General features: G+C 40.1%; 1 protein-coding gene across 3 annotated transcripts in view; it reads right to left on the bottom strand.

Annotated features, from left to right (window-relative positions):
* Positions 1-23,918, bottom strand: part of LOC144662710 (cysteine-rich motor neuron 1 protein-like) — a 49,255-nt gene extending 25,337 nt beyond the window's left edge. The window contains exons 1-8 of one of the 3 annotated variants that reach the window (XM_078523582.1): positions 23,642-23,918; positions 20,077-20,374; positions 19,051-19,266; positions 17,804-17,873; positions 12,507-12,712; positions 11,891-11,938; positions 3,479-3,664; positions 3,189-3,248 (exon numbers count right to left, since the gene is read on the bottom strand). In XM_078523582.1, coding sequence (XP_078379708.1) covers positions 3,189-3,248; positions 3,479-3,664; positions 11,891-11,938; positions 12,507-12,712; positions 17,804-17,873; positions 19,051-19,266; positions 20,077-20,353 — 1,063 coding nt within the window. In that variant the 5' untranslated portion in view covers positions 20,354-20,374; positions 23,642-23,918. The remainder of the gene's footprint in view (positions 1-3,188; positions 3,249-3,478; positions 3,665-11,890; positions 11,939-12,506; positions 12,713-17,803; positions 17,874-19,050; positions 19,267-20,076; positions 20,375-23,641) is intronic. The other 2 variants (XM_078523584.1, XM_078523585.1) reach the window with 2 other exon arrangements.
* Between the last annotated feature and the right edge of the window lie 974 nt (positions 23,919-24,892).

Raw genomic sequence — 24,892 nt, 5'->3', positions numbered from 1 at the left:
CATTAAATTTATTAAACTGTTGTGCCTCTCTGTCATGAATTTGTACTTACAGCCATTAAATGAATGGCCTAGAAAATTGTTTTATTGCCTTTGATACAAGTTTCCTTACTTTGTACTTTGCATGTTCCTTTTATAAAAGTAGATTCAAAGTGAATAAATTTTTGCAAACTTAAATTTCAACAAAGCATATATTTTAAACCAGACAAACAGCAGCCCATGCTCATTTCACATTCAGAGCCCGAATGACTCGACATAAAATACATTTACCGTAAAAACCAACAGATAAGCCGAACCTTTTTTCCAAAAATCTTCGATTGAAATCAAGGGTGTGGCTTATCTGCTGGAGCATTTGGAAAAGGTGCTAAAAATTTTCGTGAATTGACACTTTTCTGGAAAAGTATGCAAGTTAATATTACATAAAACTACAAGGGTGTATTGGTCACTGCTTTTGCAAGTCTGACAGCTCCTAAAGGCTGTTTGCAGTGTCGACGATGGTGACAGTAGACATGCTGTTTATTTACATTTTAACCGTACACAACAAATCGTCAAACAAACTTTTTTCAACCTATTTTTTACTCCAAAAATGTGTATTTTAACTTCAAAAGAAAAAAAAACAGTGTGGAAAATTTAAGAACCAAAACATGATGACCATGTTGCCTGTTTGCTTATTTAGTGTATAAATTGATAGCACAATTAAATTTATAGGAGTTATAACCACCTAACAACTGAAATTTTGGTAATCATTGCATCCATCCACATTCACTCGTGAAAAGGCCTGCACATACATCTCTTGCTGTGGACTTTGGAGTATCAACATGTTATTGCGAGTTCCTGGTATATAATTAAAACTGGGCAAATTGTTACTAGTGTTCCCCTAACCATAGTGCCTCTGTCAGAAACTTGATTGCTAGTTTGTGACTTCCCTGTCAAAATAATCGTCCTCCGACCTACATCTAGTATCTTTTCTCCCTCAAAATGCCAATCATTGATGATTTGTCTTAGGGATACAACCCTGTTCTCTGGAAGCTCTTCTTGATTGAGTGGAAAGCGACTTCATTCAACGCTTGTGTTCTCTGTTCACTTTCTTTAGAATCCTGCCTTTCACTTGCTTTCTGTACTGTTCTTTCAAGCTAGGGAGTCCTGTGTCTTGATTCTTGAGTCTTGGAAGGGGTATTCATGGTAAGAATATGGTAGTTATGTTGTAAAACTGTCTTTTAATATTTCTTGGGTGTCAGAGTGCTTTATTTATGAATAGCAAAATTTGCCTGTTGTGTCATCATTTTTTGAACAGCCATTGAGTTCGTACAAACCTCAGTCAATTGTTGGTTGTCATCTAGGCTTATCCTTTTGGCAAAGTAGGCACAGTTCTTGAGGTGGCCTATATTCTTCACTTTTTTAAAGAACCACTGGATCCCCTTTTCCTGCGTTTAACAGAATGCCCAGGTAAGCCTTCATTAAGCGTGTTTACTGGAACTACAGCAGGTCTTCCATTTTGAGTGAGGGTGTTGACAGGAAGCCAAATATTCCAAATGTTTTCAGTTTAAGTCACCACCTTAATTTTCTTGCTGGATCATTGCAACTGACAACGGTTTCAGTACTTACATCTCCTGCTGTCTCTCCCATAACTATTGTTGCATGTGTTTTGCTGACACTTAATCCATTAGCCATGCAGCCATTTGATGCAACAAACGTTTATACAACAAACTGGTATATTGGAGCGTCTGCACATGCTAGACATATGAAGCATGATATTTAAAGAATGCATTCCAAACTAGTATTTGTTATCGGGACGGCTATTTTTGTGTTATAGATTTGATGGAAGCACTTCTCCTTGTATCGAAATTAGTCAGTATTGAAGATAAAATAATAAAAACACCTTTATTGGGAAGATCCTTCATAAAAAAATGCTACTCAGACAGGGAACTAGCCCTGCATGCAGAACTTTTCTTGTCACTGTAAACTGTAACTTTTGTAACAAATTATATGTTAATGCAGTAATTTTCAGTCAAACTTGTGCAAAAACAAGTCTACAGGCAGACAAAAGTCAATGTCACCTAGAATATAGCTGGCATAAATTGCTTGTAATAATTATGGACTATTAAAGAAATGTCAACAGCCAAGTAGAGAAAATTAATGTAGGAATAAATTTTTATGTTTCCACAGAATTAACATTCTTGTTTAATTACTGCTTAATAGACTCTGACTTTCATATATAACTGGTTGCTAAATGCATGTACTTGGCCCCTTAAGCTTTGAGAGGTTCAATTGTAAAATTATCTTAGAGACACCCCAACAGTCTTAATTAGCTGGCCTTCACACAAGTCCTGTTTCCAGATCAAATCAGATTATAAGGAGATGTTGGTTAATAATTGAGGAGGGAAGAAAAGTTTGCATGGAGTCAACCTTTAAAGTCCAAAACAGACTTAATCCATGGCCACATAATTTGGTAGAAGGTGAGCTGGAAATTAACAAACTTTACAAACTCTGCATGCACAATTTTTTTTTTATTATTATATTTCCCAGATATATAACAGATGTATAACACAATAATGACACAAGGCTTCAAATAACAGTCAGTCATCGGACATTGTCCACCAAAATTTGCTTATGTGTGACAAAATCCCAAGTGTGGTCGGACATGATCATTTTACGGCAACAATGAATAAAATAAAACGTTTTGTTTTTAGTGATGTCCTACCAAAATTTTGTTTTGTCCGACCCTGATAGTGTCTTTAAGTAGGACATATGTCCTTTCAAGTGAAAGAAATTATTTGCAGCCCTGATGATGCCATTAAGAAAATATGAAAAATAAAACAATAAATAAATCCAAATTGTTATGCACTGCCCACTTAAATACTATATAAGCCATTTTTGGCTGGATGCCCATACAGTATACGTTCAGGAAGTCCTTGATATCTATGATCTCTTATCAATTTGACACATACAGAATGTGATAAACCTACTTTGCCAAGTTTCGTTCAAAGTCTAAACTAGCTAAAGAATGCGTTTCACTGACAGTTTATTAAGTAATAAAACAATTATCCTGCTCAATCTTGCAGAATGTTTGATTTTGGCCTACTCGGACCATGGCCTTGTTGGCTTAAATTTGTTTTAGGCAATACTCCACACAATTTTGCAAGATACTTGTTAAGTAGAAGCCATTATGATATATAAAAGCCATTCCCCACCTGGTGTATTGGTGTTTCCAATTTCTGGAGGATGTGTCTGTTTAACAGCTTGTACAGAACCTGAGGAACATGAAAGTTAAGTAGTTATGTTTGGGTGCAATCTATTCTGCCATAAAAGGATAACCCTTACAAAAATATCATGTTCCAAACAAGTCAAATAGCAGACCACATACAGTCCCACTGCTGCATTGTAAGATCATTTAATTTTTTCTGCTTCCAGTAGAGAAAAATAAAACAATGAATTTTGCCAGGTTGTTACAACCATGCATATAAACATTGTATGAACTTACTTGTGTTTCGTTGCATGCACACAAGTTTGCAAGCTGGTTTGGTGTAAAAGTTATTGGCATTTCCTTCACATCCACCATAAGAAAACACCATGCATTTTCCCTTTTCTTTATTGTAATACCACCGGCGAAATGCAGCTCTGCAGGGGCCCTCACTAGGTGGTAACAAACACTGCAGAGGTACTTTACCTATAGTTTGGTTGAAAAATAATTAACAAACATTATGCTAACATAAATGACAATCACCCCAACAAGTGCTTAGTTGCTGGTTCAATTCCAAACATGGAGAAACAGAAGATTCTTGTTTACTCAGGTAAACTTGCTAAAAAGTGGAATATCCAGAAAATAACAACTAGCTCCTGTTCGAATCAGGAGTGTTCGAGTATAATATTTGTTATTCACATGAGTCAGTATCAAGAATATGGTGACAATTTTATCATCAACAACAAAGTTTTCTTTGGTAGTGCCGGCCGAGCAGAGGTCTGGGGTGAGTAACCATGAAAAGAAAACCACAAGCGGATAATGAACTGAACAGTTAATAAGAAGTTATGCAGTGTTAGATTTTAGCCCTTTTCTGTAAGAATGTGCTGGCTTGTGTCATAACAGGTGTCCAGGTGAAGAAGGAGTGGCTAGGTTTCAAGAATCAATCAAAGACAGTATATGATGAAGAAGAGAATTTGGTTAAGAAATTAAAGCTTCCCTTATTAATAAAGAATAAGAACAAATGGGCCTCTGAATATTTTTTTTGAATGATAAGGTAAAGTTCCAGTATTAAATATAGATCCAGAAGCTCAGTTTAAAGAATTTTTGATGGGATTTTTTGGTGTGTAAAAACCCTAGGCCTCTTCATAACCCATGTCTTTTGATATGTACATACAATTTTCACATCTACTAACCAAGAGTTACATGTACATGTCAATTGTTTTCTTTATGGTTGTTCAACGCCGATGTCGCAAGTGGAGGTAAGGTGCCCAAGGGGCCCGGGGGCTGCAATTGCAATCTCACCCTCAAGGTGCCAGAACAGCCGACTGACCAGCCCAAACCTGCAACCCAGCCACAAGCCCCCCCCCCCCCCCTGCATCAGGCCCCCGAACCTGAGCACCCGTCACACTCAAGCCCAAATGGCTTGCAGTGGAAGAAAACTAAACACTAGGTCCCAGTTGAATGGCCCGGTACCATGGTAGGGAGAGAAGGGAACGCTGAGAAAGCTACTACAAACTAAAACAACAACACACCAATCGAACAACAAACACAAGCACATGGGATAGCTATGCATGTACCATAGGGAGACATCACTGGATGGGACTCAGCCCCAGCACTCCAGTTACCATATGAACGCCACTTAATGCTACAAACATATGCCAAACGCTCAATGCTACAATAAACGCCAAAAACGCTAGAAACATGCTTATGACCAGGCTCTTGGTCCTTAATGTCGTTAACTATGTCGCTAACTTGCAAGGACACCCCCAAGGTGCCAGAACACCCGACTGGCCAGCCCAAACCTGCAACCCAGCCACGAGCCCCCACACCAAGCCTAGGGAACCACTCAGTTGGGACCAACCTGGAGCCACGAGGAGGCTCCGACTCCCTAGCCGCAGCCCCTGAAGATCCCAACCTGAGTCACCTAGCTTCACGTAACAGCAAAGTGCCAAGGGTACTAAATATCTGTCACGACACCAACTGACTGGAAACACGGACAATTGAACTAACTGGAGTGCTAGTGCAGATATAGATCTGGTACACATCACTGGACAAGCACCCTAAAGTCTTGATATGGTGATTGGACACTACCCAATACGGAAGCTGTGGCCAGAGTACGAGCCAGAGTAACCCACTGCATGTAAGATCGACTGCACTAAGGATGACAACTGCTTCCATGTGAGCGATTGACCATTACTAAAAAAGAACAGCAGCCGTGGAGTGGATCCACGCTGAGAAAGGTAGTTGCCTAGTGCCACATTGGGACAAACTGAGTCCAAGCCACACTCCAAGTAGATATCACAACCTGCCTGAAAGGGATCCATCTAAGAACACTTGATCCTGACTTAAAACAAGTTGGGTTCACCAACTGCTCTGCTTGAAGGTCACTGACTATCATGTGAGTGCTTGGGTGTAAGGCTGATTTCACCGTGAATACCCCAGCTCATAAAAAACCAAACGCAATGTTCGGGGAACAAGGAAAGGGGCAGTTGACCTTGGCAAGTTTCCCTTCACAGTTGGAGCACATAATTATGGCGAACCCTGCACCTCCCTAATGGCCACAGGCACTTTCCATCATTTTGGGCGACAAAAGGGGGTGCACACACTAGTGTCACGGCATGCTCGCTGGAGACTGGGTAGACCCAGGCAGGGAAGCCTGCAAGCAGCTGCTGCAGCAAGGATGTAGCTAGGGGGCCACAAATGAAAATTATACAAATCCAGATTCATTTTGGACCAGTTACGCAGGCCCGACACACCTGCATCCTTCTTAACCCTTTAAGTACCAATCGTACAAATTTGTACGAAAAACACCAGCAGTGATTAAAAAATCTCTAGCCTTTACATATCTGGACACATCAGACGACGTTCGAATAGTATCCCATGGTGCAATTCTCTGCGCACTTCACGCAATATCGAAGTTATGGCGGATTCCACCGTAAAATAACGCGGCTTTCTCTACGGCACATTTCGTATTTTTTTCCAGGCAAAAGCAAGGAAATTGTATTATTTTGTTGTTTGTCATACCTTCATTAATTTGCAATTGTGCTATGACCGTGGTTTGTTAAAAAACGTCCTTTATTTTGATTATTTTGATTAGCTTTCCTTCACAAAGTGTTCACTGACCCGCGACAAGGTCATAAATATTCACAATTCTTCGGATAATAAGCAGGTTTCTACTAAATATGGGTCTCACGCTAGCATAATGAAGGCCGTATTATTGTACTTGCAAAGAAGTACCCAGAAGTACCCACATCTTAATGACTTTTTCAGCGATCAAAGATGACTGAAATTTCGATCGAAAACCAGCGCCGCGTGCTGCGAATGTGTGATGTTTTTTTCAGGCAACAATCGCTGGGCTCTTTCGTGAGCGCTTTGTCATCTTAGCCATTTATATTTACATTCAAAATGACTAATTTCGAAAGTAATTTTATAACTGTACTCTTCATATTAGTGAAATGCTTACAACTGGTGAAAAATAACCGTAATAATAAGCTCAAATATGTATTCACAGATTATGTAAACAACGCCGAACGAGCCCGCCGGCTGCGAAGCGGACGGACTAGATCGATAGAGATGTAAGAAGAAATGTAAGAAAACCAATTCGGATCAGCACAGGACTTCTTTATTAACACTCCAGCAACAAATAACTCATCTATAGCCGAATTTTTGACTGTCACAGGAACGAGAGCTCTTCGACGTTCGTCCAATTGTTCGATAACACTAACATGTATTTCTCTGTATACTAGCGAAACACAGGTAAATCCCGTCAATGTGACACTGAAATTCTCCTTTGAAACGCAGTAGAATAAGTCGTTTTCCTCAAAAGCAGCAGCTTTTGAATCAAAACTAGTCCTAAAACACGCCATGGCGAACGCTTCTTCTCACTTCGCGAGAGCTGAACAATACTGATTAGGTCACGTACGCGGTGATAATATAAGATGAAACAAAATGCACCATGGGATACTATTCGAACGTCGTCTGTGGACACATGATAGTAATGATTGCTTTTTATGGCAAAGTGATCTAACTTTCATAGCTTTAAAAGCCAGCTAACTGACTACAACTCTTGATTTCCATTGCATATGGTTGTTTGCTCAGCAGCAAATCCGAAAATACCCGTTTTCTACCTAACAGGACAACAGCAAAAAACACACATCTTTGCTTCCATTTTTTTAATGAAAAAATTTATTCTGACTTCAAAAATATACATTTGCAGCAAACTTCAACCCTATTCCTTTCCGTTCACCAAGGAAATTTCCCATCAATCATTCAGCAGACTCAGCAATTACTATTCGATTAAAGCTGTGCTTGCAAACCTGTAATTTCCTCATTGGTGACGGAAAGGGATGCCTGGGAAAAACAGCATGGAAGTCTACCTACCTCTATTCCATACATTTTTTATAAGTGTCGAGCCACCCAATCCTGCAGGCAAAATGTTGCACCGATTGCAATCTTTTAAAGTCAGAATTAGTCCAAATTACCATGGCAGGTCTCGGAATCCACCCACAAAACGGCCAGAGAGACAACTTCACTCATGAACCGCCATCTTTCGATTCAAATATTTTTGGCATTCCAATCAAGACAAAATCATCTCTCACCTCTGGTTTCTTTCAGACGCTGGCCTCTACCCACCATTCTAGCTTAATGATGCCAGCCTGGGGGCTTCTGCAGTGAAAAATGACTCCAAAAATCACTTATAAATACAAAACAGCTCGCCTACGAAGGAAGCAACTGTCGACTTCTGATGTCACAATAAAGATTTGAGTCCTCGGTGTTTCGAAACAACACACATTTTTACTTGAACTTCTTATATGCAATCACAAAGTTCTACAGAATGTCTAAGCTAAGAAAAAACCTTCAAAAAAAGTCACAGAAACTTGGTAGTTAAAGGGTTAAATGCCAGATCGTATTCCAACCATGCTGTGCCTGAGAATTGCAGTACCGTCTGAATGATCAGTAACTTGTACTTTGTAAACTCTGACCAACGATGTGGATGTGCTGCACAAGTAACCATCTGGAAAATCACGAAGGCCTCTGTCCAAGTCAAAATATTGGTTATTTCCACTTTGATTTAGACACCAATAGCTTTCCTTCTAAGAACCCCTGTGGCTCCAGCTCCACGGCTCGAAGATTGACTGACAACAGATCTGCTAACTCCACTGACTGACCTTCCGTGATTTTGGCTACCAGCTTGGCTGGGATTGGGGCATGACCAGGACCAACAATAAATGCTTTGTCTGCCTCAGGCCACAAGGAAGAATTTTCCAAGCCAGGCAGACTGCCCATAGAGTTGAAAGACATACTTGTGCTTGTCGAGGCAATGGGAGCCCAGAGGCGGGCCGACCTTCAGTTGGTCATGGCTGTCACTGGCGTAAAAGTCGGCACAAATAAAGGCAACGTGAGGTACCTGAAGACTGCACCAAAGATCCTGCAGCCACGGTAACAGCAGCACTCGTGACAATCGGCAATCCGGAGGAGCTTGCCGGCGCGACGCTAACGGCTGGTGAGGGCGCGTTCTCTTGAATTCGATTCCTCTGCTAATTAATGGCTGCCCAGAGCCTGCAGAAACGGATGCAGGGGCTATAGATCAGAGTGGGCAAAGACGGTGGCATGTCTTCTGGAGACAATCCTGCAGACAAACTGTTGTTAGTAGAACGAGTTAGGGGTGGCATTTTGCAACCACATGTGCAACAACAGGCTTCGAACAAACCAAATACCACAGCAAGAAGCGAGGAAGGAGAAAAAAAAACACAGACAAAGATCACCAAAACTTCACAGTAACCACAAACAATGGTGACAATGGTGTTTTCAAGAAAACAGGCAGCAACGCCACGGTGTGACAAAACACAACTCCACTGGAAGCAAACAACAACTTGCTGCCAACGGAGGCCAAATTAAGCTCATCGCTAATAGATGAGCTTGGGAACTGGTGCCTTACAGGTTGGCGGGGGCCCGAGCAATTCAGGCATAGCAGGGAGGTATCAATGGCAACCCTGCAAGTGGGAACCGCCCCCTGCAGTGGCTGCCAACTGGCACCGTCACACTGAAAAAGCTTCAGTGGTCAATACTTACCTGACCCTATACTTACCTAAACCCACAGACCACAAGGGCGGGAGGGATGGGAGCAAGAATCCGCTACAAAAGCTCCACACAAAAGCACTGAATGGCCGGTGATCTGCAACGATCAGTGGCAATTGATCCGCAACGATCCGCAAAGATCAGCATGTAAAGTGACCCAGAACAATGCAGGTCAAGAGGAACACAACATGCCCCATGAGATCCACGCAGGTCACGTACGCTAAATGGGGAGACCCCTGACCGCATTGGCTCAAGGTTATTTTTGCCTACCGTATTTATTCGATTAAGCGCCCAACCTCGAATAAGCGCCCACCTCAAATAAGCGCCCACCCTGAAGGTGGGAAAAGTTAATAAGCGCCCAGCCTCGAATAAGCGCCCACCCCCCACCCCACAAAAAAATAGGGCCCCAATGGGTCCATGTGTTTTGCTGCTAGAGCAAAGTCTTAGGGAACATGTTGATGAAAGACAAGTGAGTCGAGATTGAAATCCAACGTCTTTTATTGTCTGTCACTTGTGTGCAGGTTAATAATTGCACTATATTGTAGTCACTTTGTGTTAATTCAATCCTGATAATTTTACTGATCAATGTTATGTTGAAATCAACAACGGAAAGACGGCGTTGAACGTAACGCAAAGTTCATTTTGAAAGCGAAAGTTTACAAATAATTATTATCATTCGTCAGTCATCCCTTCACGCATGAACACTCGTCGAATTTCAGTGTCTTCACAACAAGATCGGAAGATCGATAAGGACCAATTTTTGATTCTGCGAAAGTTCGTTTTCTTAAAGTTTTAGAAATTTGTGAAGTTGGAGGATTCACTGAGGACTGCGTAGCCGAAGATGCAGTGGCTCGCTGGACATCAAATTCTATTTTTCACGGCGTTTAATTAATCTTCCGCACAAAATAAACATGTGGCGCCAGCGCGTCTGGCAGTCAAAAATTCATTTTTCAAAAACCTTTCCCTTTCCAGCTATTTTAGCGAGGCTTATACTATAGTACCTACCTGTCAGTCGTAGAAAAGCTGAAATTTAAGGATGAACTGTTTATTAAATGAAGACCGTATTATTTTTTAATAACTAGTAAACAAACTGGTCGCCACGCATTTAAACACGAACTGACGAATGTTGCATCTGATGCAGTGAATCTGGTGAATGAGAACTTCCTTTAATATTTCTTTGTTTTCGACGGTGTGCACCACTGAATAAGTTTCTTTCCCATTGTGATGTTACTAGTATTAATTCGTTTCTAGCTGTCTTTTATATAGCTCGAATACAGCTACAATTAGCGGTGCAGCCTACCAGCATGGTATATTCCTTTCCAGCTGTCTTTGCGTGACAAGTTACACGTTCATACATTTTATTTTAAAATATGAAGTTCAGAGTTAATACAGTACTAGTATGCTGTAGACAGTGTAGACAAGGTGAGGGTAAGTTTATTTTCAAAGCGAAAGTTTACAAACTGTGCACTAACCGGTCCTTTGGAGAAAGTATTTATGACCTTCGGCGAGGTTCCAAGTCTTCGCTCTTTTCGTAAATGATGAAAACTGCAGAATAATTTTCTCATAAAACTGGAGTGGTCGCGCCACAGTTTGTTTTCTTTCCCAATGCGATATACTTTTAAATCGGTTTTCTGTTTTCCAACGTGTCCAACGTGGTTTGCGTTCGAATACTTTGGCCCGTAACTTCGAATGCGATCAGCGCTACGGTTCATTGGTTTCGATTTTGTTTGTTCATGGATTTGATTGACATCGGTAGTTCAGATTTCTCCTCTGTTACGGCACTTACACCTTACGGCACTTACCACCTTACGGCACAAACTTCAGCTCTCAATGTGTTTTGCTTGCAGCCATTGCGGCTGCAGCAAAACACAAAAACTGAAGTCCATAAGAGGAGTATTGATTATTGAAATTGACCATGTACTACTAAGAAGACTTCCCCCATGACTGAGTTTTCTTAGTATTTTACAGAAACTTTCAGTGAACAGTTAAAACTCTGCTTTGGTACATCTTCACGTTTTGTTATTATTTATTGTTTTGTTACAAAAATAAACTTACTATTTGCTGACAATCGTGAAAATTTAATAAGCGCCCAGCCTCGAATAAGCGCCCACCTCGAATAAGCGCCCACTTCCAAGGACCAAAAATTTAATAAGCGCCCAGGGCGCTAAATCGAATAAATACGGTATATTGCATTTAGCCTTATAAAAACCCAGCCAGCAAACAGGGAACACTTCGAGAATCTAAAACAGCAACAGTAATTAACGCCAACAAATCAAGAAAAAAAAAACGCCGAGAAAGTTACTACAAATTCAACAACGCCAAGCCGATTAGTGCCGATTTGAGATCTTGAACAACCAACACTGAATGTACAGTCCAATTCTCTTCATGCTAAAGTATTCATGTAATTATCTTAGCACTGTTTATGCAAATTCCCTTTCAACTTAGCCTTTTCACAACCGCTTTTATCACTAATGTAACATTGATAATGGCGCAAGATGCACCAAAACGTTGATTCTTATCATTTATATTTCTTGTATCAAATTACTTTTAACTATTATACTGGTAATAAATAATAATAACAATCAACGTTCATATCCTAACCAAGAAATACACTAGCAACAAAGGCAACATCACCTTGCAATTGTGAAGTTGGTGGTGACACTGTTGAAGCTGCTTCAATGTCTAAAAAGCAAGGTACTGACAATTAGACAGAGTATTGAACAATACACTTTAATTTGCAATAATATTGTTCCCTTGATTTAAGTTCACAGAGTTTTATGACAATCTTTAGACTGCAAACTCAACACATGCATTGCTGAAAGGTTTTACTGGTCTGTTAACAATGCATCCTCGTGTGCAAACAAACCCTTCAATTCTAGAAGTTTAAAAAGAAGTGACCCCTCCATCCCTCACCCCGCTCTACCTCCCCACATGGACTACCCCTATGGACAAGAGGTTTGCCAAATACCAATGGACAACCGGTAACCCCTAGCAAGAATGTACTTAACAGTAAATAGAGTCAAACGTCTTAATCTAAAATGGACAGCAAAGGGACAGGGAAGAGTACAGTGTCCATATTATGGAGCATCTGTATTACAGAGGAAGGGTTTGCATGACGGATCAGGTGAATAGCACTAAAAAGATGTCAGTTAAGAGGGGTTCAACTGTATAAATTAACACACAGATTACAATGGAAGTTATAAAGCTAGCATAAACTTGGCACCCACTAAGTACCAAAATGTCAACATACTTGTTGGATGTCCAGGCGTGCACACGGCTACCTCTGGAATGCCAGCCTCTGGAATACCCGGTATCTGAACTTTGCACCAAAAGCCTTTTGGGCAATCTGACTGGAGTGTTCTACCTAGGGTATCTACAGCAACTGTACAACTTCTTGACTTTGATGGTTCACACTGGTCTGTAGTACGACATTTCCATTCTCCATGGAAACAAGTGCTATCACATATTAACAAAGGAGAAATGTTTTCCTTGTGAGTTCCTACATTTCAAACCAAACAACAGCTGCAAAGGAACTTACCAAACAAAGAGGCAGTTTCGAGCCAAAGTGGCACCTACTGCCGGGGCCTATCCCGGTTTCCTTAGCATTAAGCAGCTAGAAGTATTTCTGCTCCCCCTTAGATGAGATGCTAGTCCATCGCAGGGTACCCCCCCCCCCCCCAGCATTATTTCGCCGGTACCCATTTATACACCTGGGTGGAGAGTCAGGTACTATAGATGAGAGTAAAGTGTCTTGCCTAAGAACACAACTCAGTGACCCCGGGCAGGGCTCGCAACCAGAACGCCCGCTCTAGAGTCCGGCATGCTAACCATTAGGCCACTGCGCCTCCCACAACCAAACACAAAGACTTGCACAGAAATACTTCCCAGCTCCATTAAGGTTACTGTAGACCTTCAGAGGCCAAATTTTGCAAAAAAAAATTTCTTTGCTCATTCTAAACTTAAAACACTGATTTATAGTTTGGTGAAAATAGAAATGTAAAATTGTTAAAAAAATCGCAAGATATCGAGGGAAAACTTCTTTTTAGAAAAAATAATAAATAGCAAAAGGTGTTATGATCCTTATTACACATGGTGAGCGCTCCGTAAATTCTTCGTGGAAAACTTCATCCGGCGACTCGAGTTACGCAGATTTGAATGTTTAATTAGCATCGAAAGAGCTGTGCTGTTTAGCATGGGTTAGGCAACAAGGATCAGTGAATTTTCATGCACAAGTCTGTAAAAAAAAAATGATATGAGTTCGTCGAAAAGAGAGAACACAACTTGGACGAAATTTCGTAAGAAAACCGCGTTAAAGAAAACGAAAATGAAAGAGGGAGATTAGAAGAAAGCCAGAAGCAAATTGATGTCCAGTTAGAGCTCAAGAACAAATCGAACAATAACACTCAAGGGAAAGCTTTCCCGAACGAATTCATCCCCGCTACAGCACTTTGTTTGGGATCGCCGGTCAGCTGATTTTGGCTGCTATTTTCGCCGCTGGTTTCCCGTTCTTTCCCGTTTGCTAGCGCTTCATTTTCCTTTTGTTTTCCCATGTTGGAATCCATTCTGGTTGTCCTTACTTTCCACCTATCGAGCTGCTAGTACTCCAAATATTCGGGCCAAATTTGCGGTTCGGAGCCACGTTCAAATCATTCAACCATGATTTGATTTAGTGAATTTCAATGAACTATTTTGGTGAGGAGTCTCTGGGACGCAAACTAGTGTTTCAATTGGTCGGCGGCATGACCGCGTTGACAAGCACTTTGATGAGGTGTGATAAGCTTGCAAATCTTTAGGAGCAAAAAACTTGGGTTTTATTTTTGCAAAGATTCCACTGCTTCAAGCAAATAGGGTATGTAGATTTGACGGATTTTAACGAAACTTTGCCAAAATGTTCCTTGGTTATTAACGCGCCAAAGTGTGTGAGGCGTTTTTAATATTTCAAATATTTCGCTTTTTACGCCTTCTTAGGTGACGAAGATCAGCAAATATTCTAATCGCCGAGTTTACAATAGATTTTCTCAGCAACCAATAGGAATATTCAACAAGCCTCACACACTTTTGTAGTCCATTACCTGCTGATTGACACTGTCCAGTTTGTTTGGTCGTATGTGCGAACACGAAAGCAGGTAATTCAATTTAGCAAACATTGTCAGTGTTGCGGTTTCAGGCTTGTGCAAGCTTACCATTGGGTTATTCCAGAAAAAATACACACCCCCCCGACGGATGGCAAACATTTTTGACCCCCCCTTCCGCCCGGATTTCCCAGATCGCTAGACCCCCCCTCCCGCCCGGATTTCCAAGCTCAAGGACCCCCCCTCCCGCCTGGATTTCCATTTTTTTTAAAATGCCCTAACTGAAAACAACAGACAATAGAAAAGACACAACATTTCATCCAAAAGATCCTTGTTTATTATAATTTTCGAAACTGGGGTAATATCGCGAATTTTGCGGGCCAAATTTCAACATTTCAAATCAGATTATTTTGATCGCGCGTGTTACGTTTGAGTGATCTCCGGTACACTCTCCTCGAAAATGCCACTTGCTTTTTCCGTACCACAACAAAAGTACAAGATAAGAAATTTGTAAGTCTTAAAAATTATCTAAATGTAAGAAAAACACAGTGAAAAAAGTCCTTAATGCGCTAATAAAGAAAAACTATCATCTCAGTTGTCGGCGACAAGGCGGCCTAAATTGGCGTGTGTTTACAAGATCGAGTTCCCGCTATTGGCACTGTTCGTGTGACATTTACTTGAGCTTATCAATAAAGCTTTTCGAACTACAATAATTTCAAATTTTGTTACCTATATGGGTCTGTAGGTCAACTGGATCTTTTGCCTTTCTTTCAAGAATTCAAGCTTTCATGCGTAATGTCCACGTTCTTGCTTCCATAAACTTTTTCACATATTGATCGTAAGGCATGGATAATAAAGTGGAAGAAGCCAAATAATACGCAAAATTGTATATACGCATGTTAGCCAGCAAAACAAGTTCTCGGGTTGGCTAAAATATACAGAAAAGTACAACCTGCAGTCGGCCGGATCGCCTTTCCTTCGCATTTTTGTTGAGGATGTTGCAAAGCACGGGCTCGGGTGGCCTGGGTACCGTAAAAATGTTCCAGGCGTTGCGTGCGCGGTCGAACGATCGTAACGAAATTTGTTGTTATAACGCGCTGGTTCTTCATGAATAAAAGGACCTATGAAGGTAAACTTGAAGCATATGAGGTAAGAACACCATAAACTGGAAGACTACAATATTTTCTAATGCAAACTTATCAAGTGAAAGTTAAAAGTGACCCCCGAGGAAGAATTTTTAGGTTCAGACCCCCCCTCCCGCCCGGATTTCCCGAGCCATTAACCCCCCCTCCCGCGAGAATTTCCAGTTTGCCATCCGTCGGGGAGGTGTGTATTTTTTCTGGAATAACCCATTAGACTAAATCTTTAAAATAATCGTTTCTTTAGATTCTACATTCTATTAGCTTTACAGTGATATACCGTAAAAACCTGCAGATAAGCCGCACCTTTTTTCCAAAAATTTTCGCTCGAAACCGGGGGTGCGGCTTATCTGCGGGAACATTAGGAAAAGGTGCCGTAAATTTTCGTGAACTGACACTAGTTTATGGAAAATTATGTAAATTAATATAACATAAAACTACAAGAGAGTACCGGTCTGTACTTTTGCAAGTTTGACAGCTCCTATACTGTTTGCAGTGTCGACAATGGCCTATAACTTTAACAGTAATATTGATACTTTACGATAGCCACGAAACCCGAACGCCTCCATCGCCATCTTGTTTTGCTTTACGTTCTCGCCCTAGTCCCATATTTCACGTCGAATCAAATGCCTGGTTACTAAGCTACGAACGTTCGGCAAACGCAAGTTCTTGTTGTTGTCACACAAAAATCTATGGAAAAACAATGTTGAATGAAGAAATACCTGTCAACAAATGCCAGAAAAAGGCCACCCATAATATGTCAAAGTTGGTTTTCATTATATTAAAGAGCTCAAATTGTGGGTAAGACTGAAGTATTTTCTGTTTCAATGTTCATTGAGTTTACGTTCGATGAAGAAGACTTCCTAAAGACTCGACTTTGGATTTTCTTTGATTTACTTTCAAAAAACTTTTTTCCAACATTTGAGTTGTTAAACTCAGGGTGCGGCTTATCTGCGGGTGCGGCTTATCCGTGGGTGTTTACGGTATACTTTTCTAAGGTTTTGTAAAAAGAAACGCGCGTATGAACGATTTTTCGGAAGACACCCCTGATGGTCTACAGTAACCTTAAATTAATTTAATGCAACAAGACTAATATGTCGATGTAACATCCTACTTTGAAATGGATAAAAGTACCAGTAATTGTGAACCAATGGAAGAGTTGGAAACTTTCTAATAAGGCAACAATAAACAAAGGATCAGAAGAAGCTAGTCATTTCTTGAGTTATTCTGGGCACATTTTTAGATGCTGTTTTCTAGATTTCTATGCTTTTGCAGTTGGCCTGCACAGATGGATTTTAATTCCAGTTTCAATAGAACAGTAAGTGCCTAGCAGTCTTATTCCCTGATGCATGCACTGACGTCACAATAAACATATAACACTTTAATTTGGTGCATTAATAGGCAGTTTAAGATACGCTACGGCGAGGTGCTACTACGGCTGCAGGAAGTAATTTTCACCAAATATAACATACTGCGCATGTCAGTCAGTCACGTCCAGCCGTAGAGTGAAATTTGACTACGCGAGTCAGGAGGTTTTACCGTTAGTGGTAGTAGGTCAGATTTTATTCGCTTCTCTGTCCTTTTTCGACGACTTTCTCAGCATTTTAAGAGTTCCAATGAAAACTGCATCCTTTGAATTTAATTGTAGTCGAACAATTGTCGCGTTTGTCGCTCATAAGCTTAAAAAGTCTTATCCTGAATTTGACGAATTCGTTCGGTGCAAGTGTTGGTATGGACAAGAAAAGTACTCGTGTTGAGCGTGCGATTTTTTTGCCTTCACAGTTTAGTGGAGATGTACTATAGCTGTATACAAGTATCTGCTACCATTTTGCTTTAGTAAGTACTGGTATATTTCAGTTCATAACTCGGTATTCTTTGCGATATTTGTATTTTTAAAATTAAACATTTCATCGATTTTAATTGTTGTTGTGTTGTTGTGTATAATTTGCTGCTGTAGAAAGAATCTCTCGCTCAGAACTATTCTGTTAGTCCTAGCAAAGCAAACAACAACTATATATTTTTTAAGCGAAGCCATTCGGCTGTGGAAAACTAAATAAAAGAGATTTTCAACTCCTTAGCTTACGTTTCTTTGTATTTCGCCTTGCTTTTACACTAAATTTGGCGGACTACCGAGACGTACTCTCCCCAGACCTTTTCGGTTACGGTAGACGTAGTAGCACCTCGCCGTAGCGTATCTTAAACTGCCTAATATCTGACAAGCATTTTAGCCAAGTTTTCTTAAAAATATGAAACCTATTTACAGTATTAATTCATAAGAAAAAAGGTAATTCATGCAGACACATTACAAACCACGGAGGAGATTACTATCAACTTACCACTGTTCACATGGGTTTTTTCCTGCTCTTGTTTCACCAAATAAATATGTCTTTGTACCATCAAAACACTCTGCAGGGGAGCGAGTAAGTATCAGAATCACCATGATTATGGCTTTAACACCTCATGTATAAGTTAACCATAATCTTGAATAAAATAATACAACCCTCCAAGTTTATTTTTTTCCTTAGTCGACTGCTCAAGTTTCGTCGCCAGTGAAAATTTTTAGTCACTTAATTAAATTCACCCTTTCAATCCTTCTTCTCAATTTTAGTTACCAGGCTGGCAACTTAGGCCTGGTTAACACTAGCAACATAACAACATGGACACAATGACATAAGGAAAAGTTCAGTTCTTACCTTGTGTCATTATGCTTATGTCATTATGTTCCAACTATGTTGTTATGTCATGTTGTTCACACTGGTGACATAAAACATGTACGTGAGGTGTTTTTAGCATTTGCATTACCTCGCCGTCGTGATTTCCGAGCAATATTTCTTTGGGGTACCCCAGAGGACTTTTGCAGTGAAACATGTTTTGCTTTCTGGGGAGAGCATAGGTAGTAATTTTGACCAATTTAAGCAAATATTGCATAAATTGTCCAAGCAGGTGGTACAGATCATCGTAAATCGGCAAATTTACGATCTAATTTGATATTCCAGCTAGTTTAAAAGAGCAACGGGGCGAACCGATCGCACTCAAATTAGGCCAGACTATAGTTCGAAGACTGTTCTTTCGAGGACTGGGATCTTCGATGAAAGCGAGTTGAGGAAATTTTATTTTTTGGCTACGTTCCAGAGGCGGTACCGGATTCTTCGATGTCGAAGTTGCACACCTTGTATAAATATTTGTATTCAGTACACAAGTTGCGCGCTACAAATCGCCAAGAAAACGGCATTAAAACAAACCTAAACAATGTTAAAATGTTTTTACTTTTTTACTACAAATACGAGTCGTAAAAGCCGATTTTAGAAAGCTTAAATATCTACAATAGCAATTAGTGAAGAAATTTGAATATTCATATGGGCATGCTGTGACCTCACAAACATAGGTTGGTAAGCCTGTGGTTAGCCTACAGTTAGTTTAGGTAGCTTGCAGTTAACCTTTTAATGGGATTTGGGATTTATGGCTCGCATGGCTCGCATGCTTTGCTGGGTCGCATATTATCCTAACTTAGTAAAAAGGTTCAACTATAATGTCAATTTAATCATAATTCACACAATAAAAATCACAAGAACTTTCATCTTACTTTTACAAGGTCCTGCCATAACTCCTATGGTTTTAGCAGAATCACACTCCTCTTTGTGCAATTCACATTCATTGTTGTACTGCTTGCCATTAGTGTATCCACATACTGGCTTGTGCTTGTAGCCATTACAAGCTTGAGGACAGGTGCACATAGGAAATCCATCATTCCCTAGAGTGCAAACCTCACGAAAACCACACTTTTTCCCCTTGCAAACAGCTGCAGAGTAAATGCGTTTTCCATGTGATGAAAACTGAACAGTCACACTACTCTCTTATTAATTTAGCTGCAATTTATTCCCCAACTAAACTTAACCAACCTATTAAGTTATTGTGCAATGTGCAATAAATATTAATAAAAGCAAATATTATCGAAATAGCACTTTGTTTACACAAAATACCACTATGCCAGCATGTCATGCAGTGCTCCAAGCTCAAGTTTTTCAGAAGTCGCCTTTTGGCGATTTCCTTTTGTAAAATGGTCGTCACTAGAAAAATTTTGGTCGCCAAAAGCAAAACGTTTTTGAAGGACACTTCATATCACTTTACATGAAGCAATATCGCTGACAGCAATGAGCCGACTTGAAATTGTTCAAAGAATGTTCTTTTGTTCTAATTATCATGCAGAATAGTAAATAATGATTAAAGAATTAGGTAAGGAAGATAAACATGCAAAGCAAGTAATTCTGTCTCCTCCAGTTTAAACATATATTTTCTGTGCAGTCTCATTGGGTAAGATACAGCTGCAATATTTTGAGGTTCCAGAAAATAACCATAACCACCCCACAGACAGTAATTTAAAACTTTGAGGGGGTAGGCGTAAAGAAAGCATGACACTCAAATGGAATTTCCAGAGAGTATGGACAGGCGGAGGGAGGGGGAGGTTTCAACCTGAAAAAAACTTTCATGGGGGAGGTATGGGTATTTTCTGGAACAACACATTTGGGATAGGTCCATCTTTATTCATACAGACTGTTACAATTGCTACTATCGATAAAAACTTGTAAGTAAAATTATACAAGAAAATTACCAGGTTCACATGTGCCTGCTCCAGCCTTTAGACGTCCATCCCTCACCACACATTTGAGACCAGAGTCACAGCGTCCCAGTGTCTGCCACTGCCCACCACATCCCTCTCCCTCCACCTTGGCACAAACACTACAGCACCCACAAATGGACTTTACCAGGCCTCCCTTACAATCCACAGGAGCTGTACACCGCACCCATGAGCATGGAATACATGACAGAGAGACGGCTGGAGAAAACGTCACTAGAAAGCTTCCAATGAACAGCAATCCAATTAACATTGTGGATATTTTCACTGACTTCTAAAATGGATAAAAAGTAAAATTATAATATGTCATTGGCGTATTTTGGGATCCTCTTAAGATGCTTTATCTGAACCCTACATGAAGTTAACCCAGTCAACAGACTATCACGTCATGGTCATTAAACCTAGTATACTTTGTTTGTCATTTTGCCTTCCCATCCCTGTTAGGCCAGGCCAGAGAGGTTTTATTCCATATATTTTGTAACTTGAGCTAATTTGCTTGCTTACAAATATACTTATATTTGCTTTAAGCCAACAAAGGAATATCTGTTGTGATCAGATTAGGTTATTTAAAAAAGTCTGTTTGAATCAGGATCACTAATTGATCCAGATGTGAAATCCTCTTTCAAGTTAAACCTATTATTAATTAAGTACTTGTTTGGAAAAGCCAATTAGACAATCATGTCTGGTGTCAAATGGGGGACAAGTCAAAAAAACCTTATCACCTCTGTCTCCTGTATGACTTGCCAAATGTCTCATGAGCCAAATCAAATCATGTCTCCTGTATACTCAGCCATAAGTTGTTTTACTACCTCCCATTAATTGTTTAAATATGTTCCAAAGGGAATATTAAAAAGCTTATTAAAGCTTGGGAGTTTTACCACTTTTTCCCCTTAATAAACAGTAAAAATATACAACATTTGTAATAAACGCTGTTAAATGCAAATTTTTAACAAAGTTAATGACAAAGAGTAGCTGGTCCTTCCGGTCAGCGGTATCCATACGAGCGTGTAGGGTCAGTGTATTTTGCCATTTGTACTTTGCATGATTGAGCGTGTTGGAAACCCTTACCCATTTTTATACATGTACCATTATTAGAGGAAAAGTAACTTTTTCATATACCTTCTGCAGAAAATTGGACCTACCACTTAAACGCTATACTTCATCCTTTTTCTAACACTTTCACTTGGTAACCACTTGAAATACTGGTACTTAGATTAATCACTGGTTGACTGGTAATACGCACCTATTCAAGATACTTTAAAAAGCCCTTTTAAATTCCTAAACAATAGTTTTTTTATCTTCAAATTGTGGAATCCCTACCCATTTGTATACCTCCAGCCTGAATATTTAGGTATTTGGAGTATACAGCTATTTCAGTTAACGTTGTCCAGATGAAAGCTTAAAGACAAGACTGAAAGGCAGTATGGGTAGAAGAAGAGAGTAACTGCACGTGTTGAATACTAAAATATATAGTGACATGGGAAACGCAAATTTCCACGTTTTCATTTTCTTCAAACATGTGAAACGAGGTGCTTTTAGCCACACTGAATTAAAGAAGAATTTTCAAAAACTCAGAGGCAAGAGACAGTGAAAGTAAAGCTACAGAAAGGCTTCCTGAAATGAAAAACAAACTCGTGAATTCTTCCCGTGCGAAATACAAATTTGTGCATTTAATGAAGCATATATGTAAATTTGAAGTGAATACCCAAAACGCCCTACGGTCTTGCCTTTTAGGTTTTAGCTTTGACCCGACAACGTTTATTGAAATAGCTGTATCCTCACTGAAAATACAGTCGAAACATCTAAAAATCAACCCTCCTTTATTTTTTTTCCTTAGTGGCCATTTGACCACCGATTGCTCAAGTTTGGTTGCCAGTGAAAAATTTTAGTCACTAAATTACACTTACACTTTTAATCCTTCTTCTCAATTTTAGTGGCCAGACTGGTGACTTTGGTTCCAAGTTAGTTGCCAGTTCCAAAATTTTAGTCACTATGGCGACTAAAATGGTCTTAACTTGGAGGGTTGAAAATAAAGGAGCCTAATAAATGAACTGAAATGCATTTTAATGACTGATTTTCTGAGCAATGCAATGTAACGCAAATGGGATGTTTGAAGAAACACTATATTTTGGTTTTTACAGTACTATCATCATGTTTGTGTGGGAGGCACGGTGGCCTAATGGTTAGCGCGCTCGACTCCGAGTCGAACGACCCGGGTTCGAGGCCTGGCCGGGGCGCTACGTTGTGTTCTTGGGCAAGACACTTTACTCTCACAGTGCCTCTCTCCACCCAGGTGTATAAATGGGTACCGGCGAATTTACTGCTGGGGGGTAACCCTGCGATGGACTAGCATCCCATCCAGGGGGGAGTAGCAATACTCCTAGTGGCTTAATGCTACAGAAACCGGGATAAGCTCCGGCTGTATGGGCCTCATGGCTCGGAGACAGACTTACCTTACCATCATGTTTGCAATGGTTTACAGCAAAAATTGAAACAAAATCGTTCAGTATGATGGATATTATTACATGCCAGAGAATGGTAGGAACTAAAATATAGCATTCCCACCATTTGCTTTTCACTGTGCTGAAATCATGCATTCATTTGGTTTTATGCAGTTTCATTCATGATAAATAAGCTTAATCCTAAATAGGATGTTTTCTTTTGCTAAATTTATTTAAAAATATATTTTGATGTGATCAATTTTTTGTTTTGTTTTGTTTTTTATTCTTTTGAGTATTAATAAAAACTATAAATAGCATAGGTTAAGTCCTTGAACATCATCCCTAGTTCCCACTGTTAATTGGTCTGTAAGTTCAGACAGCTTGCGGTTGCTTTTGGCTCAATGCCACATCTCGACACATCTAAAGACGAAACCCGACTCCAGTTACGTTCTATAAACCATGGATTGTTTCAAATCTTGTAAACAACGATAGAGTAGTACTTACAAATTTAAAAGGGAAACTGTAAAGCAAGATCCTTCAGTTATAATAATGAAAAACACGTTCACATAGGGAAGAAAGCATGCATGGTTATAAGATTTTAATTGATTATTGGTGTTTGTAGCGCGAACAATAATTTGATAGCATGCTGAGCCGTTTGTATGCGTCAAGAAATGCAACCGATAAAAAGGCGAGGACTACTTATCGACTCTGAATTCAGAAAAAACTGTCATTCCAAGATGCACAATAGATCTTAAGCGATATCAAACAAAGCAGACAAGGAAATTGTCGTACGATCGGAAATCCGATTAATAACTCGCACTTCTTTCTTCGCTACATGCGACGTGCTGTATTCAATTCAATGAAATATTTTCACTGCTGCCATCTGCGATCAGTTGCGAAGAATCCTAGCCAAAATAGGACATAAAACTCAACTCTTAAACACACGTTTTTACTCAAAATTAGCTTGTTTTCGCGTTTTAATCTTTAACGTGTTCGTAAGCTTACTTCAATCTTCAGTTCAGACGCGAGTGATTTATACATCATTCTTGACCTTTTATACTCACACATTTCCCTTGAACATATTGTCAGAGATAACTTACCTTGCTGAAGTAATAATATTCTCGTCAAATCGACTGTATAACGAGGATCTTTTTCGTATTGCAGGAAACCCTTCACGGCTGATACGCAAACGTGCGAAACTGATATGTGTGAAACTCTTGACGTAGCTAGTGATCCGGGGACTGTCAATCAGCTGCAATGTCTGGTCACATCAATAACATCAATCCATGTAAAATCCAATCATCTCTTGTCGATGCTGGTTAATTTCGACATTCTTTATCGCAGACTACAAAACTTTTTTGTATGCAATAAGGCCCTCGCGGGGAGTGGGGTAGGGACTAGGGGTTGTTGGCGGGCCAAGTGGGCGGACACCAGGCGGGGTTTCCGTGATTCTCCCATCCTTCCCCTGCAAGTGCAACACGCGAGGCCTTCCCGAGGCCTCGCGCGCCGACTAAATTTAGAAATTTGGCAAAGCCCCACTTTTGACATATTGTCGTTAGACAATCGATAGAGATTTCCCTTTCCTTAGTGTTTCCTAGGGTTTTCCGATATTTTTTGACGCCATTATAACCACAAAGGGAATTTTCTCGTGTCTTAATTTTGCTTTGTTTGGCGCTTGTTTTTTCATGATCACGAAGATCTATTGGGCCAGTTTTTACGCAGAAGGAAATACAGTGAAAGCTCCATATCCGTTAACCCCAGTGAAGAGAGGGTATCATATTTCAAACCATATGTCTGTTAGACTCGTACGACTCGTACAAAAGAAATATTAGTGTAATTTTTTAGTATAAATGTTACAGCGTTATATAGCAACACATTTTCACCAAATAGTTTCATCACAAGTAAGCGCTGTGAATGAACTTTAAAACGTAACGTTCATAGACGTCATAGACTGTCCACAGCCTCTCGATTTTTCAATGCAAAAAGCAAAGGAAGCGAGCGCAAAGCGCGAGCGCGCGGGGGGAGGCTCCCCGCCCCCCACCCTCTTGTTCTCTCGCCGTTCTCACCGCGCGCTTATCGATCGAAAAACACGAAAAAATAGAGGGCTGTGGACAGTCTATAACGTTCACAAACAATGTCATGATCGGCCATCTTACAAAGGGGAGTTGCTCAATTATGAGGGGTTTTATTAAAAAAATGGAACTACTAGAGAACGTCTACGGTGCACAACCGAATTCATTGATTTCTTTAAAAAAATGCCCAGCTGTCTTAACAAGGTAAGGTTAAGACTGCATACGAACCTAGTGGCCCACCAGGTCGGAGTGTATCCCGGTTTCCACTTATACATCGGG

This window comes from Oculina patagonica, chromosome 8 (assembly GCF_052425735.1).
Source record: "Oculina patagonica isolate OP01 chromosome 8, crgOcupat, whole genome shotgun sequence".
Classification (NCBI taxonomy): domain Eukaryota; kingdom Metazoa; phylum Cnidaria; class Anthozoa; order Scleractinia; family Oculinidae; genus Oculina; species Oculina patagonica.
Note: the sequence above shows the minus strand (reverse complement) of the source record. Positions and strands in the feature narration are given on the sequence as shown.